The 16,191-nt window shown below is 55.5% G+C and overlaps 1 protein-coding gene across 3 annotated transcripts in view; it reads left to right on the top strand.

The window, feature by feature from the left end:
• Positions 1 to 6,573: 6,573 nt before the first annotated feature.
• The window catches only part of NR5A1 (nuclear receptor subfamily 5 group A member 1), a 66,178-nt gene continuing 56,560 nt past the window's right edge, over positions 6,574 to 16,191 (top strand). The window contains exons 1-2 of one of the 3 annotated variants that reach the window (XM_065572602.1): positions 6,574 to 6,791; positions 14,584 to 14,702. In XM_065572602.1, coding sequence (XP_065428674.1) covers positions 14,601 to 14,702 — 102 coding nt within the window. In that variant the 5' untranslated portion in view covers positions 6,574 to 6,791; positions 14,584 to 14,600. Of the gene's footprint in view, positions 6,792 to 13,105; positions 13,258 to 13,552; positions 13,889 to 14,583; positions 14,703 to 16,191 lie in introns of those variants that run through there. The other 2 variants (XM_065572603.1, XM_065572601.1) reach the window with 2 other exon arrangements.

Raw genomic sequence — 16,191 nt, 5'->3', positions numbered from 1 at the left:
AACCTAGAGCCATCGTCCTCCGTTCTGTGTGCCCAGCCCCTGGAGCTGTTCGTTTCTGGGGTCGGGGGCCGTGTGCTGCTCTTAGTCCATGTCCCCAGTGCACAGGGATACCCGTAGAAGCAGCACATCTGAGCCTAGGTCTGTATTAGCCCCACATTGGTGAAGGATCCTGGCACTCCCCTCTCTGTCAGGCCATCCCCAGGCTGGGGCACTGGTTCTCTAAGTGCTGCCCATGCCAGAGGAGGGCGCCCGCTGCTGTCCCCAAGACCACTGTCAGCTCTGTGCTTCCAGCACCACTGGCGGCGCCATGCTGGGCCCTTTCGGCAGGTCTCCCAGTCCCATGCCAGCCCCACCTTGCTCAGCGTGGGAGACCTGCTGAGTTGGCAGCCTGGCGTGGGGTGGCTGCAACGCCGTGAACTCAAAATGATCCCGGGGTACTTGCTAATTCTAGAAGCCAGGTCAAGTCCTTGGCAAGAGCCTGTTCCAAGGCAAATGCCCAAGGCCAGCGAGGACGTATTTACCCCTGAAAACACCTAGCTGCAAAAATAGCAAGTGAGCAGTGTGTGGTCGGGGCATCCCGGGGGAACAATGCCCGGCGGGAGGAAGTGGACACTCTGCGAAGAAGCCTTCCCTGCCTGTTTTGTATTGAGCAGCTGAGTCGCTGTATACCCAGCCCGGCCAAGACCTTGAACCTGCCAGAGATTTATTTTCCATGACATTGGCATCGCAGCGGAACATCTGGCATTCGGCTGATAATTGCTTGGGATCGTGGCGGAAGCTGCCTTTCCAGAGCCTGGCTCTTCTTCCAGAGCTGTGTTTTCATTCGCTTTCTCTTTGCTTCAGCTGCACAGCACGGAAAAAACAACCAGACCTGCAGAGCCAGGGGCTTGTCATTGCAGCCTCTTTCGGCTTTCTGTGGCACCCGGGGCTGGGGTCTCTATATCTAGGCAGGACTCCTCTTGCTGGCCGAGCTCCAGAGCGTGCTCAGCGGTGCGGGCCCTGCCCGTAGGAGCTAGCAGTCTACGATGACCACCCCAGAGCCCTGGGTTGCAGGGCAGTGGGTGCAGTTGGCTGTTTGCTGAACCGTAGCCCCTTGCGGGGGTTGTTGTCGGCCCCAGACCCAGTGGACTAGGAAAGCCAACGTCTCGCAAAGCAGAAATGCCGGGGAACCCCTCCCCCCACTCTGCCTGCCCCAAGTAGACAGAGCCTCAGCAAGGTCACAGGGCTGGGCTGCAGAAGGGCTCGGTAGCTGGGCTCCCTGACCCGAGCCAGCTCTGGAAGGAGTCCAGGAATGGAGCAAGGCTTCTCTCGGCGGGGGGGAGGGCAAGAGCCAAGCAGTCCACAAGTATTCAGGACCTGGATTATTAAGGGTCTCATCCCACAGGGCTGGAAGGTTCTGACCTTTTGCCTCCCAGAGCAGGGCAGCTGAGGAAGGGCTGTTTTTTCTGTTTCCTAGACACGGGCTGCTTTCCCAGGCCCTGCTTAGTGTTTACAAACACTAACTAACCCTCCATCCCTTTGTGAGGTGTCAGGATCCCACTGTCATTGTCTTCGTTTTGCAGCAGTCCTGACTCAGTTTCTCCACCTGTAAAATGGGGGTAATGATACTGACCCCTCTGGGTAAAGAGCTTGGAGATCTTAAGAGGAAAAACACGAGCTAAGAGCTGAGCTTTTATCAATCCCCATTAAAGTTAGCCCAGGCCCAGTCAGCGCCCAGCCACCCTGGCTTCCAAGGCAGAGCACTCCTGGTTCCAGCCCTCGCCACGCAGCCCCTAACCGTACAGCTATCTTCCTCCCCTCCTCTGACCAGCCGGAGCCACTGTCCACTCTCCCTGCTGCCCCTGGAGAGGGGCACCAACCCCAAACATTTGCAATTCATGAGTCAACTAATCAATTCAAAAATCATGAGCTTTAAAAAAAAATTGTAGGTTTTCATTTGCCTTCTGCTGTTGGGCACCTTCAGGTCATGTTTTCGAGCTTTTCTCCACTAACAGGAGGAATTAGAAACATTGTAAAAATGAAAACTGAGAGTCTGATACAATCACTGGACTCCAGGAGCTGGGGCTTTATCATAAACCCCACAGTACTGTGAAACATGGGATAAGGTAGCTGGCAGTGTTGGGCACTGGGCTCAGCTTTGTGTTGCATACACAACGGCCACTGCCAGCCTGCTCACCAGCGTACATGCCCCTCCTCTCTCTCCGTGCTCTCATTCTCACCATGTAAACAGCTGCTGCGGGCTTATTTCCCCTCCAGGTGAGCAAGCAGCTTCCTTTGCAACTGTGGGGAATATTAGTAGCAAGAGAAATCTTATTTTTAACTATGCTGAGACCAAATTGATATTTAACTGCTAACACGAGCACTCATCCCCCCCCATTAATTCCTCATAGATACTAATTATGGCTATTCCTACCTCTGCTACACTGGCTCCTCTGAAGCTCAAACCCTGACCCTTGGCCTGTCTTCCTAGCAGCAGCAGCATGAAATCATCTCTCCTCTTGCTCATTTCTTCTGTGGGGTTTTTAGAGAGGGCGGACCCGGCAGCCTTTTCTCGTGTCCTGACGCTGAGACACCCCCAGGCTGGGGGTTAGAACTCAGGTAATGAGCATGTGGGACTAGAGCAGACCTCCACTGGAGCTTTCGCTGGTGCCTGGTTCTGGTCAGCACAGCATGATCTGCCTCATTCTATGCTCGATGTGGCACATCCACTGGGCGTTTGCTGCTGGGTCTGTGTGTTGTGAACAACTCTCTAACTTGGACACTTTCCTGCAAAGGAAATGTTAAAACGCCTGGTCAAATCCGAACCACGGGTAACTTGGTGTCGCTGCAGAATGCGTCTGTCCTGGGCAATGCCACCGCAAGGGAACGGCAGCTGTTAGCAAACCTTTGTTAGAGCTTATCCCCTGGCCTCTGCAGCCCTATTGAATTCAGTGGGGCTATTTGTGTGGGTGACTGCTCACAGGTGGAGCCCGGCCTGAGTCTCTCTGATGTACTCACTGTTCTCTTTGCCTCCTAGCCCCCAGCCCTGCACAGAGCCCACTGACTTCAGTGTCGGTGGGTAAAGATCTCCATCTCCGGGAGTCTCTGCAGGACTGGGGCCAGTCCTCACTCTTATGTCCAATGTGCCAAAGGGTTTGGTGTGTTTAGCCAGGCCCCTGGGGTGCTGGTCTGCTTAGGGTGACTTGCTGACCTGAATTGCTAGGAACAGTCCTGCTATGCAGGGCTGTATTTTGTATAGGTGCCAATTACCCCCCGGCCCAATATTTCACACTCGCTGTCTGGCCACTCTAGGCCCGTTACAAGAAGACTTCATGGTCCCACAACAAACCACCTAAGGTAAGTTTTCTTGCAGTGTGCTTGTTTTAGGATATGTCGTGGCATGGGGCAGATTAAGGGATCCTAAAGCAGTCTCCTTGCTGAGCGAAGGATTTTAATTTCCAGTCAGTGCCTTCTGAATATTACCTTCTCTAACGTGTTATTTTCTTGATTAAATGGCTTTTTCCCACCTCAAACTTCCATGACGGGAGAGTGAAAATATCCCAGTCAGGTTCACTTTCTGGCTTTTATGCACAAGCAAAATGCTGCAATGTTTGAACTGCAAACATTGCAAGGTTATATTTCAATCTAAATTTAAAAAACCCATTTCCATTAAAATATGCTTTAAATGAAATATTTTTGCTATATATGTTCTTTGCACTAGATTTTAGCAACTTGGGGACTCAGTATCTGAGTCTATTTCACATGGGTTAATTAGACACCAGGTGCCTGTGTTATAATAAAATATCCCTGGGGACCGGGGGAGGGACATAACGTGACAACGAATGTTCTAGCTTGCACCTGTGTCTGACTTAGAAGGAAAGCTGTTCAACTAAGGTGAGAGAGCTTAGAAGCTGGTTATGGTGCTGCTCCGAGTTCTGTCTCTCCTCGGGAACTTTGTGCATAATAATAAAAGGGGAAGCTTTTGTTTCTGTAAATCCAAGCAGCTGTCTGCCCTGGACTTCTCCAGTTCTCTACACAAACATGTCTATTAATAGCGTTCGGTGACCGCAGGGAAAAGCTGCCCATTTCAACCAGCTACAATCCGTGTGCGAATCGAAATGGAGCCAGAATGATGGGTCGGGAGCCTGAGTCCTCTCTCTGGGCACAAGGCGGCAGCAGCTCCGTCCATGTCAGGGCGAGCTTTCCCCCAGTGCCACCTCCCCAGCACGCCTCAGTGCTGGCATGGCTGCATCGCCTCGGTTGGGAGAGGAACTACAGCTAATTCACCGCTTGGCCTTTCTGCTGAGTTCAGTTACCTAAGAACCAGCCCCCCTTAAACTAGCCTGAGTCCCACCAACTCGGTGCACATAGGCTCCAGGGGATTTTCGGTGATGACTGCTGCACAGGGCCGGCTCCAGCATTTCTGACACCCCAAGCAAAAAAAAAAAAGCCACAATCGTGCCCGGCGGTGGCAATTGGGGGGGGGGGGGAAGCTGGGATCGGCGGTGGCAGTTCAGCGGCAGGTCCTTTGCTCCTAGAGGGAGTGAGGGACCTTCTGCCCCCCAAATTGCCACACATGCCGCCCCTCTCCCTTGGCCACCCCAAGCACCTGCTTGTTAAGCTGCTGCAGGCTGACTTTGTGCTGGGAAAATGTCAACATGGCTTTTGTGCAGGGAAATCACGCCTCACCGATCTATTAGAGTTCTTTGAGGGGGGTCAACAGCCATGAGGACAAGAGTGATCCAGTGGATATAGTGTACTTGGACTTTCAGAAAGCTTGTGCCAAGGTCCCTCACCAAACGTTCTTAAGCAAAGTAAACAGTCATGGGATAAGAGGGAAGGATCAGGAACTGTTCAAAGGATGAGAAACAAAGGGAAGAAATAAACGGTCAGTTTTCACAATGGAAAGAGGTAAATGATGTCTCCTAAGGGTCTGTACTGGGACCTGTGCTGTTCAACAGATTTATAAATGATCTGGAAAAAAGGAGTAAACAGTGAGATGGCAAAGTTTGTAGATGATACTCAAGATAGTTAAGTCTAAAACTCACTGCAAAGAGTTATGAAAGGGTCTCACTAAACTGTGACACTGAGGGCAATGAAATGGCAGATGAAATTCAATATTGATAAATGCAAAGTAATGCACATTGGAGAACATAATCCCAACTATACATATAAAATGATGGGATTTAAATTAGCTGTTACTGCTCAAGAAAGAGATCTTGGAGTCATAGTGAATAGTTCTCTGAAAACATCTGCTCAGTGTGCAGTAACAGTCAGAGAAGCGAACAGAATGTTAGGAGCCATTAGGAAAGGGATAGATAAAAAGACAGAAAATATCATAATGCCACTATATAAATCCATGGTACACCCACACCTTGAATATGGGGTGCAGTTCTGGTTGCCCCATCTCAAAAAAGATATATTAGAATTGGAAAAAGTAGAGAAGGGCAACAATACTGATTAAGGGTCCGGAACAGCTTCTATACGCAGAGATTAAAAAGGCTGGGACTGTTCGTCTTAGAAAAAGGACAACTAAGGGAGCATATGCTGGTGGTCCCTAAAATCATGAATGGTGCAGTGAAAGTGACTAGGGAAGTGTTATTTACCCCTTCACAAGAATCAATGGGTCACCCAATGAAATTAATAGGTAGTAGGTTTAAAACAAACAAAAGGAAGTATTTATTCACACAATGCACAGTTAACCTGTGGAACTCGTTGCCAGGGGATGTTGTGAAGGCCAAAAGTCTAACTGCGTTCAAAAAAGTAGTAGATAAGTTCATGCAGGATAGGTCCATCAATGGCTACTAGCCAAGATGGTCAGGGACACAACCCCAAGCTCTGGATGTCCCTAGCCTCTGTTTGCCAGAAGCTGGGACTGGATGACAGAAGATGGATTACTCGATAATTGTCCTGTTCTGTTCATTCCCTCTGGACCACTGGCAGGAGACAGGATACTGGGCTAGATCTACCCACTATGGCCGTTCTTATGACCTCGGATGATGAGCTGTGAAGTGCTTCGTTAAGCCCTGGAGCCCTTGAGTCCCCCAATCTAGACTGGCTTGGACTTGGTGACCCTAGTGGCAAAAGTCCCTGAATCCTAGTCCCAGGTTTCTATCCCCAGTAACAGGTTTCTAACCCCAGTAACCCATCCTTGCCCGATGGAAAGGAGGGTGTCTTTTTCCAGAGGCCCCTGAGTTGTGCTTGGCCTGTATGGGAAGAGTGGGTGCACAATCCCCCATTCTTTTATATCTCGGGGCAGGAGCGGGGACCAAAAAGTCCAACCCCCTGCTTGAGCGGGGCTGTAAATCCGCCTGATTCCATTCCCCTCCCTTGTGTTTTAATGAGCTCTTTCTCCCCTCCCTGGCTAGTGTGTGTCCATCCCATCCCTCCCTTTGCACGTTTCTTCTCCCTCTTGCTTTATCTATGGCAAAGGTCCCACTTATCTCCACTCCGTCACTTTCTAATGCTAGTTTATGAGCAGGGGTTTGTATCTTAATTATTTTTTAGCGCAGTCACGTGGCCACAGAAGCCAATGAGGCAACTAGTTTGGACCCGTCTTCCCGGAGCCTAGCCCCCAGCGGGGAGGAGATTGGCTGGGCATCCAGCACAAGACTGTGTGTGCGTCTGCATGTTTAAATACCCACGCAACAGAGAGAGGGCCTGTAAATCAGCCCCATCCCCGGCCGCGTGGGACAGTCCATCTGAACAATTAAAGCTGAGGCTCGTTGTCTGGAGTTTCACTTTGGAGGTGCTAACGAGCGCGCCGACTCGCCCGCCTGCCCCAGCCTGCTAAGCAGAGAGCTGCCTCCTGAGTGAGTATTTCACAGCAGGAATAATCAAGGTCATTTCAATCGTTGCACTTTTAAAATCCTCCAGTGCTGTCTTGGCTCCTGCCTGGGGTGAAACGGGCTTGGGGCTGGCCAAGACTCTGCAGCGCCCGGCGCGCAATGCCGCACCAGCTCAGCCTCTGCTTGGGCGTTGGTCCCTGTCTAACTCTGGGCGTTTGCTGTCTGGGCTGAGAGGGAGGCTCCGGTGGTGCCTTGGGAAGGGAGGCTGAAGCTGTGTGTCTTACAGTTTCCAGTTATTGGAATAAAAGCTTCGGAATCGGTTGCTATTGTGAATTCCCACCAGCACTTGGCCCAGGCCCCGCAGCATGGAGCTGGGACGGCTTGTGCCATTGTACAGCACACACCTTGCTGCTTCCCATAAGTGCTGAACCCCCCCAAAACCCCTCCAGGTGGTTCACTTGTTTAAGGATTGGTGCTGCCTCAGTCTCAGGAACTTGGGGTAATGGGCCCAGGAGAGCTGCTGGTCTCCACACCTGGCCCAAGCCACCTCCAGGGAATGCTGAGGCTTGACCCACTTCTTCACTTTAACATCAATTGTTTCCCAAACTTTCCTCACAACCTAAACAGCTCGGAGGGGAGCTGACTGCGCTCGATAAATCCGTTAGGGGTAAACACCTGGGAGCATGAAGAGCTATTGAAGCTAAAGGACAGGGTTGGCACAAGAACAAATGCAGATAGCTGGCCATGAATTCAGGCTGGAAATTAACAGGCGGTTTCTAACCCTCAGAGAGGTGAGGTTCTGCAACAGCCTCCCAGCAGGAGCTGCGGGAGGGGCGGTAAACCACTGAATTAGTTTTGAGAGAGCTGGACACGGATGGGTGTGATTGGATGTTGGGGTTGCTTGTGAGGTAGGGGGGCAAACGTCCTTCCTGCTGCCTCCTCAGTAGTGTCATCTCTAGGGTGGAGGAGAGAGGAAGGTACAAACAGAGCCTGCAAAAGCTTCCCAAGCTGGAGAACAAGGGAAAGAGGTTAAAGAGTTGAAACTCAGTTCTGAGAGCAACTGACCCAGGGAAGATCCCTCAGTAACAGCCCTCGGGCCAAGCCGTCCGCGGGACTAGTACAGCCGGGCAATGGCAGGGCACGCTTGCCAGATGTGGTCTTCAAGAACTCGGTGCTTAAGGAGCACAAAAGAGATCAGCTTTATTTTCTGTCTGGGTCCAGCTGGCTGTGCATAACAAGAGCTTCCCAGCACCCTGCCCAGGCTCTCTGTCTGGGAAGCTCAGTCCTTAAAGTGTCAGTCCCCATTATCACACATGGCTCTGCTCTGCCAGCGTGCTTCAAGGGGTTACAGGCATGGGGGGAGATCCTCCCTGGACTTCCCAGCTCAGACTGCCACCAACTTAGCACCAGGTGAGCATTTCCACTGTGGATTTGCACCGAGGGCACCAAAGAACCATCAGCTGGTTCCAGCTTTTATTCCCCAGGCCGACTTAAGGCCAGAGCCCTAGAGCGGGGGAGCCTATGGCCCCACTACCAATCAGCTGACTACCAATCCTTCCCTGCAGCAGTGTACCGCCTGATTTCCCCCGGCCCTTGGGCTCTTGGTTAGGGTGCAATATATGCAGGAGACAGCAACAGTCTTTGGCTCCCGGTTGCTTTCAGTCTTTGCCATTTTGGATCATTTCCCCCACCAAACGCGAGGCTGTGATTGCCTCTTCTCGTCTAGTCTCTGAGACGACAATTCCTTGGTACGGCCCCACCCCCTGCCCTGCTCTTCAGCCACCCAACTACTTCCCTGAGATCCCTGGGAGGAACATGACGGGGTTACTGAGCTTTTAAGGGGAGTTTTCCTTCCTCTAACAATAGCCCAAGCACGGCTGTTCTGCACTGAAGGCTGATTTGCAGCTATTATTAGAGACGAGGCTCTTTTAATGGTGTGTTTGAATGAAGTGATCCCATCCCGCTGGCGTCTATTTCCTGTTCGCTGCACATCCCACGGGGCCGGGAGTGCAGCTTCCACCCCGAGGGCGAACCCTCTGCTTGGGCAGTGCCCCGCTCCCTGCCGCAGGCGGGAGGCTGCGGCTGCTACCTTAGGAGGAGCCCGCCATCCAGCAGAGGGGCAGAGCCCCACGTGCGCTGGGCCCCAGCAGAACGTTGTGAGGCGCCACAGGAGTTTTGCTTGCAGGGGGCTGGCTATTGGCTTTTGTCCCCATGAGAGTCACACCCCTGCAATTTCACTGTGGGCTCCAGAAACTCAGACCCAGTCCAGACCCCCCTTCCGGAAGCTATGGGCAGGGAAGAGGCGCACCTGAGATGGAGCACAAGCCTCAGGCTGTGAGTTCTGCAAACCTTCCTGTACCCTTGAGGCCAAAGCCAGCCCTTCCGCACATCCCTGCCACTCCATTGGCTTCCACAGGCTGAGAGGATTGTGTTCCCATTGACTTGGATGGAGCAGAATTGGGCCCTGGCCGGGGTGACTGGGGAGTTCTGCCTGGTTTGGGGGTATCTGAATGCTCTCCACCGCTGGAGTCGTGTCGTGCTGCTGGTGTGTTTAGATCTGCTCCTCGACGTAGTTAGAATCAGTTTGTCAGGGCCAGGTTCTTACTGAAATGCTACCCAAAGGCAATCCCTTTTCTCAGTCCGGTGCTAGGCGGCAGGGTACTGCACTGCACTTGAGGGGTGAATTTTTGGAGCAACGGTAGCAGGGCAATTGTTTTTGCAATGGGCCAGTGTCTCACCTGATTCCCATGCTGTGCAACCTTGTTGATATGGAGGGTTTCCTGAGGAGCGTAAGTCAGGGCTGGATTCGGCCCCGTGGCACTAGTTAATGCTCTGCACACTGAAGACTAAGTGTGTGTCACACTGGTCTGTCATAGCCCAGACGGTGCCTGCCATGGGGAAGTAACACAGCAAGCTACAGGTGGGAAGATAACATAAGTAGCTCCCCTGGGCTGCCCCAGTCGTGGGAGCAAGACAGAATGCTGGGTGTGCATTGGGATTTTGTGAAGGGAATTGCAGTTTGCTCAGGCCCGTGCCGAGTGTGCAGACACTCGTAGAACCCTGTGATGTGCTTCTCTTTGTAACATCAGTGCTGGCCACCACATACGGTGCGGCTGCTACAGAGGGGTTTAGCTGTGACATTATTAGGCCTCTTGTGTATATGTGAAGGAGGTGGGAGTGTGTGTGTGTGTGGGGGGGGATTGTGGGAGGGTGGGATAGTGGGGGGGTGGGATAGTGTGTGTGAGTATGGGGGGTGGGATAGTGGGGGGTGGGATATTGTGTAGGGGGATTGTGGGGGGTGGGGTGGGGGAGTGTGTGTGTTGGGAGCCTTCACAGATGTGCTGTGTAAAGCCTTGATTCCTGTTTTCTCAAATGCAACATGATGGGTGATTGTGGTGCGGGGTTCATACCTGCCTGCAAGCATCAAACTTCCATTAAGAGAACAAAACCCACTTGATCAGTAGAAAATGTACGGTGCACATTAGTGTGTTCCGGAGTAAGCTGTGCTCTGATGTCGCTGCCATGCAATGTTTCATTAAGTGTCTCTAAACTAAGTGAAGCAATGAATTAAATCCCAGCATTTAGTAACTGCCATCAGCTAAGGGGATCACGTCACCGTTTGCATTAGTTACTGCAGGTGGGGCATGTGCAATGCTCCTATAGTTGTGTCTATCGTTATCGACATTATTAATTTTCCCTAGTGAAGGATTCAAATGTTCTAACACACCTAGCACTCCAGCAGCACCTTTCAGCTGCAGCTCTCAAAGCACGGTACAACCTGGAATTCCTGACTGACGGACTAATCCCAGGTCCCTGGTAAAGTCAGGGGGTGATATTCTCATCACCATTTTATGGTTGGGTTAAATTGCCCGCCCAAGGTCCCAGAGTGAGGTGGGCGGCAGCGCTAGAACAGAGCTCAGGAGTCTGCACTGAGCGCTAGGCTGGTGCTGGAGTTTTCAGCTGAGATTCAATTATCAGGTTGTAGATTTGAGTAACTAGAAATGGAGCCGTTCCTGGTTTCCAAGGGCTAGGCCCGAGCAAGCATAAAACCAGCAGCTAAAGGCCCATCTCTGCTAAGGAGGTGAAGCTTTCCTACCATCACATCGCTATAGATCATTCGAAGGATTTCTACAGCCCTTCAGGGGAATGAGAAGCCAGTAACTACAATGAGAACAGGCCCAGCTGATTTTTAAGAGGCTGCTGAATTCTGGTCACCTCTGGGTGCTCTACAGCTTCAGTGATTGAACTACAGGAGGGATAGCTCAGTAGTTCACCCCATAGTCGTTGACTGTCCCGGTTCTCCTAGGCCCTGGGCTGTGGATGACATCTGCTACCATGGGGGTGTGCAGGTTTGTCTCACAGCTGCTTTTCCCATGTTTAGACTTAGAAACATGAGCACCTCCTGCCTTTCCATGATGTTAAACCCATGCCCCCTTGAAGGTAGCCGCAGGAAACCTGTGCAAAGGCTTCTTTCCAGTAGCCGTTACCAGGGCTGAGGCTGGCACTGACTGTCGGAAGGAGGAGGGTGGCTAAATACAAACCTCTGAAAACCAGCAGGGACAAAGTTGAGGAAATGACGGCCAGACCCTGCCCTCCCACCCCCCACCTTGGGGGGGAGGGATAGCTCAGTGGCCCCTTCCAGTTCTATGAGATAGGTATATCTCCATATTATATTACCTTAATTCTGCCCCCTTCAGCATGGCCCTAAACTGAGCCTTCATCTCCGCCATCACACCACTGGGGCCTTCCCTCACCTGTGGCTGATGGTGCAGGAGGTGCCCAAGAGGGTCGGGGAAGCTCTTAGCCTGTGTCATGCCCAGGGTAGAGGTGGAGTTTAGCAGGGGAGAGGCCTCGGGGCCGCGTGTGACTGCCAGGGCCCTGCTGAGTGCGAGTGGGCCGTGGCACTAGACAAGTGTTCGAAGAGGGGGAAGCGCTCTCCCCTTCCCCTGTCTCCGGGACCGACCAGGGCCATCTTCCCTCGGTGGCAGCCTCCTGGCAGCGCTTGGAGGACAGCTCTTTTATCCTTCTTAGAGTGCAGAGCCACAGGGCCCAGTGTAATAATCCCCTTTGCTCACAGGCCCATTCCAGCCAACTTTCAAACCCAGGTTCTTAGCTCATTATTTAAGGGGCTTCAACTGCTTGGGGGGCCTTTAATTGTTTTTTTTGGGGGGGTGTATTGTTGTTTAGAGCAGTTTTCAGAGTAGCAGCCGTGTTAGTCTGTATCCGCAAAAAGAACAGGAGTACTTGTGGCACCTTAGAGACTAATAAATTTGTAAGGTGCCACAAGTACTCCTGTTCTGTTTAGAGCAGTGTTTCTCAAGGATGGGTCTGTGAACCAGCACGCTCCCTGGGATCTCCCTGGCACAGTTCAGGGGGCAGCAAGTTGGTCCCTGATCTGGGAAAGGTTTGAGAAACTGCTGATGTAGAGAGGGGGGTCAACTGTAGCATAAGATCTCAGTACCCTGGGGGCGGGGCCAGCACCATCCCCTTGGCTAAATACTGAGGGGGGGGGGGGGGTAGTGGCGGGGATCGCCCATTAGAGGCCCTGAGCAGGGATATATTCCCCCCTCCCACTCCCAGCACATAATAAAAAACGAATGGGGGCCCCTTGAGCAGCTCTGGGCCCTAAGCAATTGCCTAGCGCCGGCTCTGACCTGGTCAAGGGGCTCCATGAAGGGCCGCGGGCAGGGAGCGGGGGTCTGTCCATGGTGTCACTGCTTCGGCGTTAGCAAAGGCAGCGTCTGGCCCGCGTTAGTGCGCGGGGTGCTGCGCGCGGGGCTGAGGCGGGGGCAGGTTTTGGGGGGCGGCCGGACCCTGCAGGGCAGCTCCGGGAGCAAAGCCGGGCGCCGTGTCCGGGGGCTGTGGGGAGCCCCACTGAGCCGGCCTGGAGCTGAGCGCCTCGGGGGAGGCGCTGAGCCCCCCACATGCCCACGGCCTCGAGCGGCGGTTCGGGGCGCTCCCCGCTGAGCTGGGTCGGGCCCTGGGCGGGTTTCCATGGTCGGTGTGTGGTTCTGCCCCTGGGCTGTGCCCTGGGTAGGAGCTGAGACCGGCTCCCGGGCAGCTGGTCTCCTACGTGGGTCCCTGAGGCGCCCCGAAGCCGGTGCAAACAGAACCCCCCGGGGCCCCTCGGAGCCCTGCGCTTCCCCCTGTGAACGCTGCAGGCCTGGGGCAGGGAAATCCCAGACCCCGCGGGGCCGGGGCGCCGGAACCGGGCGGGGAGCAGCCGCTGCCTAGGCCGGGGGTTCCGTGGGCGCGTGTGATGCAGCCCCCTGGCCCGTGCGCGCCCGGGGACGGACCTGGGCCGCCAGGACCCGCCTGTTGCAACGCTCCTGCAGCTGGAGGGAGTCGGAGAACCAGGGGGGCAGAGCCCGGCCGGCTCCTCCCCAGCCAGCAGGGAGCCCCCGGTGCCGGGCGAGTCTCAGACTGACCCGCGGGGAGCACGGCCCGGCCCGGCTCTCGGGGCCCCAAACTGCCCCTGCGCGCCATGAGGGTTAGCGCGACATTTGCGCCTGCTCCCCTCGCGCTGCTCCCCGGGGCCGGGCCGGGTGTTTCTGAGCCCGCGGAGCTGAGCGGCGGGATCTGGGCACCTGGAGACGGGGCCCACCTCCCCCTTGGTGCCGGAGCCATGGTCCAGTGTGGGGCGCGCTGCGCTGCTCAGGTCCCGTCCCTGGCAGGCGTTGTGCGGGGGCCGTTCCGAGCCGTGCCGGGCTAGAGCGGCGGGGGGGGGGGGGCGCAGCGGGATGAGCGGGGTAGGGGAGGCTCTAATGATCTCCAAGGAGCCGGGACGGGACGGCTCCCTGCAGGGCACCGCCCGGGCATGGGTCCGAGCCCCGCGGAACCGCTGAGCCTGTCACCCGGCGCGGGGCAAGCCCTGGGGCGGCCCTGCCCGGCGCTCTCTGCCTGCCAGGCCGCTACAGCCCAGGGTCCGAGTCCCCCGCCGCCCCGGGACCGCTCCAGGCTCCCCAGAGAGCCGGGCCGGGGCCTCGGACCCCCTCGCCCAGGGGTGGCGGCGGGACCCTGCAGGGCCCGGGCCCGCTCTGCCCATGGCCCGGTGCTGACGGTGCCGTCGGCGCGGGGAGCTGAGCTCCCGCCTGTGTTTGCAGCGAAGTGGAGCCGCCGAGGTGGGCCGGGCTCGGGCCGTGGCCGCTGCCCGGCGGCAGCTCCCGCGGTGACAAGCCCGGAGGTGCCCGCGGTTCTCCCCGCGCCCCACAGCCGAGGCGCGTCCAGGCCCCTGGAGCAGCGACGGGCAAAGCCAGGACCTGCCCCCGCTTAGCCCCCGGCCCCAGCCGCCCCCCCGAGTGCGCCCGACCAGCGGGACCCCGAGCCCGGAGCTGGGCACGGGCGGTTCCCCTCTCGGCCCCGGGCCTGTCCCCGTGAGTTCCTTGGGGCAGGGCGCAGCTGGAGCCCAGACCCCTCGCTACTCCCGGGCACGGCGCACGGCCCCAGCACCCCCAGGGCAGGCGGGTAGCCCGAGCCCCGCACCCGGCCCCTGGCACCCCAGCCCCGCGCCCAGAGCGGGAAAGCCGAGGGTGGCACCAGAGTCTCCGGCCCTGCCCTCCAGGTCCCTTCCCCCGCCCCCGCCCTGCTCCCAGCCCCCCGCGGCTGCTGCGGCCCCCCCACAGGCGGGCTTGCCGCCCCTCGGGGGTGGTCACTTCCCCGCACCAGCCTGGATGTGCAGCCTCAGGCGCTATAAAGGGTCCGCCCGCAGCACCCGCCACCTGCCTGTCACGCTCCGCAGCGCCCCGCGCTCCGCTCCGCGCCTCCCCGCCGGGCCGGCCCAGGGGCTGCCGCGCTGACCTGCTCTCGTTCCCCGCAGGCGGGCCGCTGGAGGTGATGGACTATACCTATGATGAGGACCTGGATGAGCTGTGTCCTGTCTGCGGGGACAAGGTCTCCGGGTACCACTACGGGCTGCTCACCTGTGAAAGCTGCAAGGTAGGAAACCGCCCGCGGGGCCGGGCAGGACGCGCTGGCTGCTGTCGATAAGGGCCCAGGAGGAATTGGTCCGATCGCCCCTTCCAGGCGGGCTTGGCTCCAGTCTCCTCGCTCCGCCGCGAGCCGGGGAGGCTCGCCCCGAAAGGGGCCCCTAGCCGCCGGCCCCAGCCAAAGGCGAGCGGGGGCAGGGCGGGCCCCCCGGCCCCTCCAGGGTTTCGTTGGCAGGAGTTAGGGATGGATCCGCAAGGCCGGGAAATCGTTGTGCTCTAATTCCCCGCGCTGCAGAGCTCGCGAGGTCCGTCGGGCTGGGGGTTTTAACTCTCCAGATGTGCCTGGCGAATCAATGCCGCGGGGTGTTCATTTGCCGTGGAAAGCCCCGATCCCCCCGGCCGGTGCCCAACCTCGGTTTTAGCCGGGAGCGCGGGACGGAACAAATATCGTTTTCCATAAAATCCGGAGTCAATTCCTGGGCGAAGCGCTCGGCTGGTTTGATAGCGCGACGCTTTGCACTTTGAAAGTCTGAAGCTCGTGTGAATGTCAGCGAAGGGGCTGCACTTTTCTTGGAGCCGCTCCGCAAATACAGGAGTTGGGGGTAACTGAACTTTTCAAACGTAACTTGCATTTTGATCCTAATAAATGCAGAGTCCGCGGCCTTGCACCCGGGAGGGACAGTCTGACTCGGGAAACACTCGCCGGGTGTACAGGGCACATCGGGGAGATGTGACAACGGATAATGAAAGAACTAAACTAATGTCTGTTCTTGGAGTAGAAATGACCGGGGTGAGCTGATCGTATCGCTAGTACCTGGGTCTACAAACCAGCCCAGCCTGCGCGCGGGGAAGGATTGAAATGATTATCTTTGCTGAAAGCGTCGGGGAGCGGCTGGATTTAGTGTTTCTGTGACAAACCCCGATTAAACTGCCAGGGGAAGTCACGCAACCCGCTGGCCCAAGGGGGTTTTAGTCAACAAAGTCCGACCCCCGGGCTAGTGTGTTAAAGTAGATCGAAGTCCAAATTAAGATTATTTTTGTATGCACATAAGACATGTTTCTGCGCAGGTTTAGCTACGTGTCATGTCATTTGTTAAAACGAAACTGTAGCAGTCCGTGGGGTGAATTGTTTCCTCCACAGGAGAGCGTGCAGTAACTCCGAGATTTATGGCCGGAGTGTAACTCCGGAGCAGGTAGAATCATTTTCGCTCCGGATTTATGTACCTGCATTTCCCCAAGTTCATTGAGTTTAAACGGCGCAGGCGAGTTGCCGAGGTAGAGTGCTTATTACAGCTGTGTTTTATTTTCCGTTTGACTCTTCGGCTCATCAAAACAGAATAGATGTTCAGGGTCTTTAGATGTTTTTAAAATAGCTCTTTAGAAGAAATATTAGGAAATATTAATTTTATAGCAATCGAAATAAATTAAATCAAATGGTTCAGGGATTTTTTTTTTTAGTTTAAAAAGGTTAACCCTATAATTAGCCCGCTCAGAGGTGC

This window comes from Chrysemys picta, chromosome 18 (genome assembly GCF_011386835.1).
Source record: "Chrysemys picta bellii isolate R12L10 chromosome 18, ASM1138683v2, whole genome shotgun sequence".
NCBI classification, from domain to species: domain Eukaryota; kingdom Metazoa; phylum Chordata; order Testudines; family Emydidae; genus Chrysemys; species Chrysemys picta.
The sequence above is the reverse complement of the archived record's forward strand: the minus strand, read 5'-3'. Positions and strand labels throughout refer to the sequence as shown.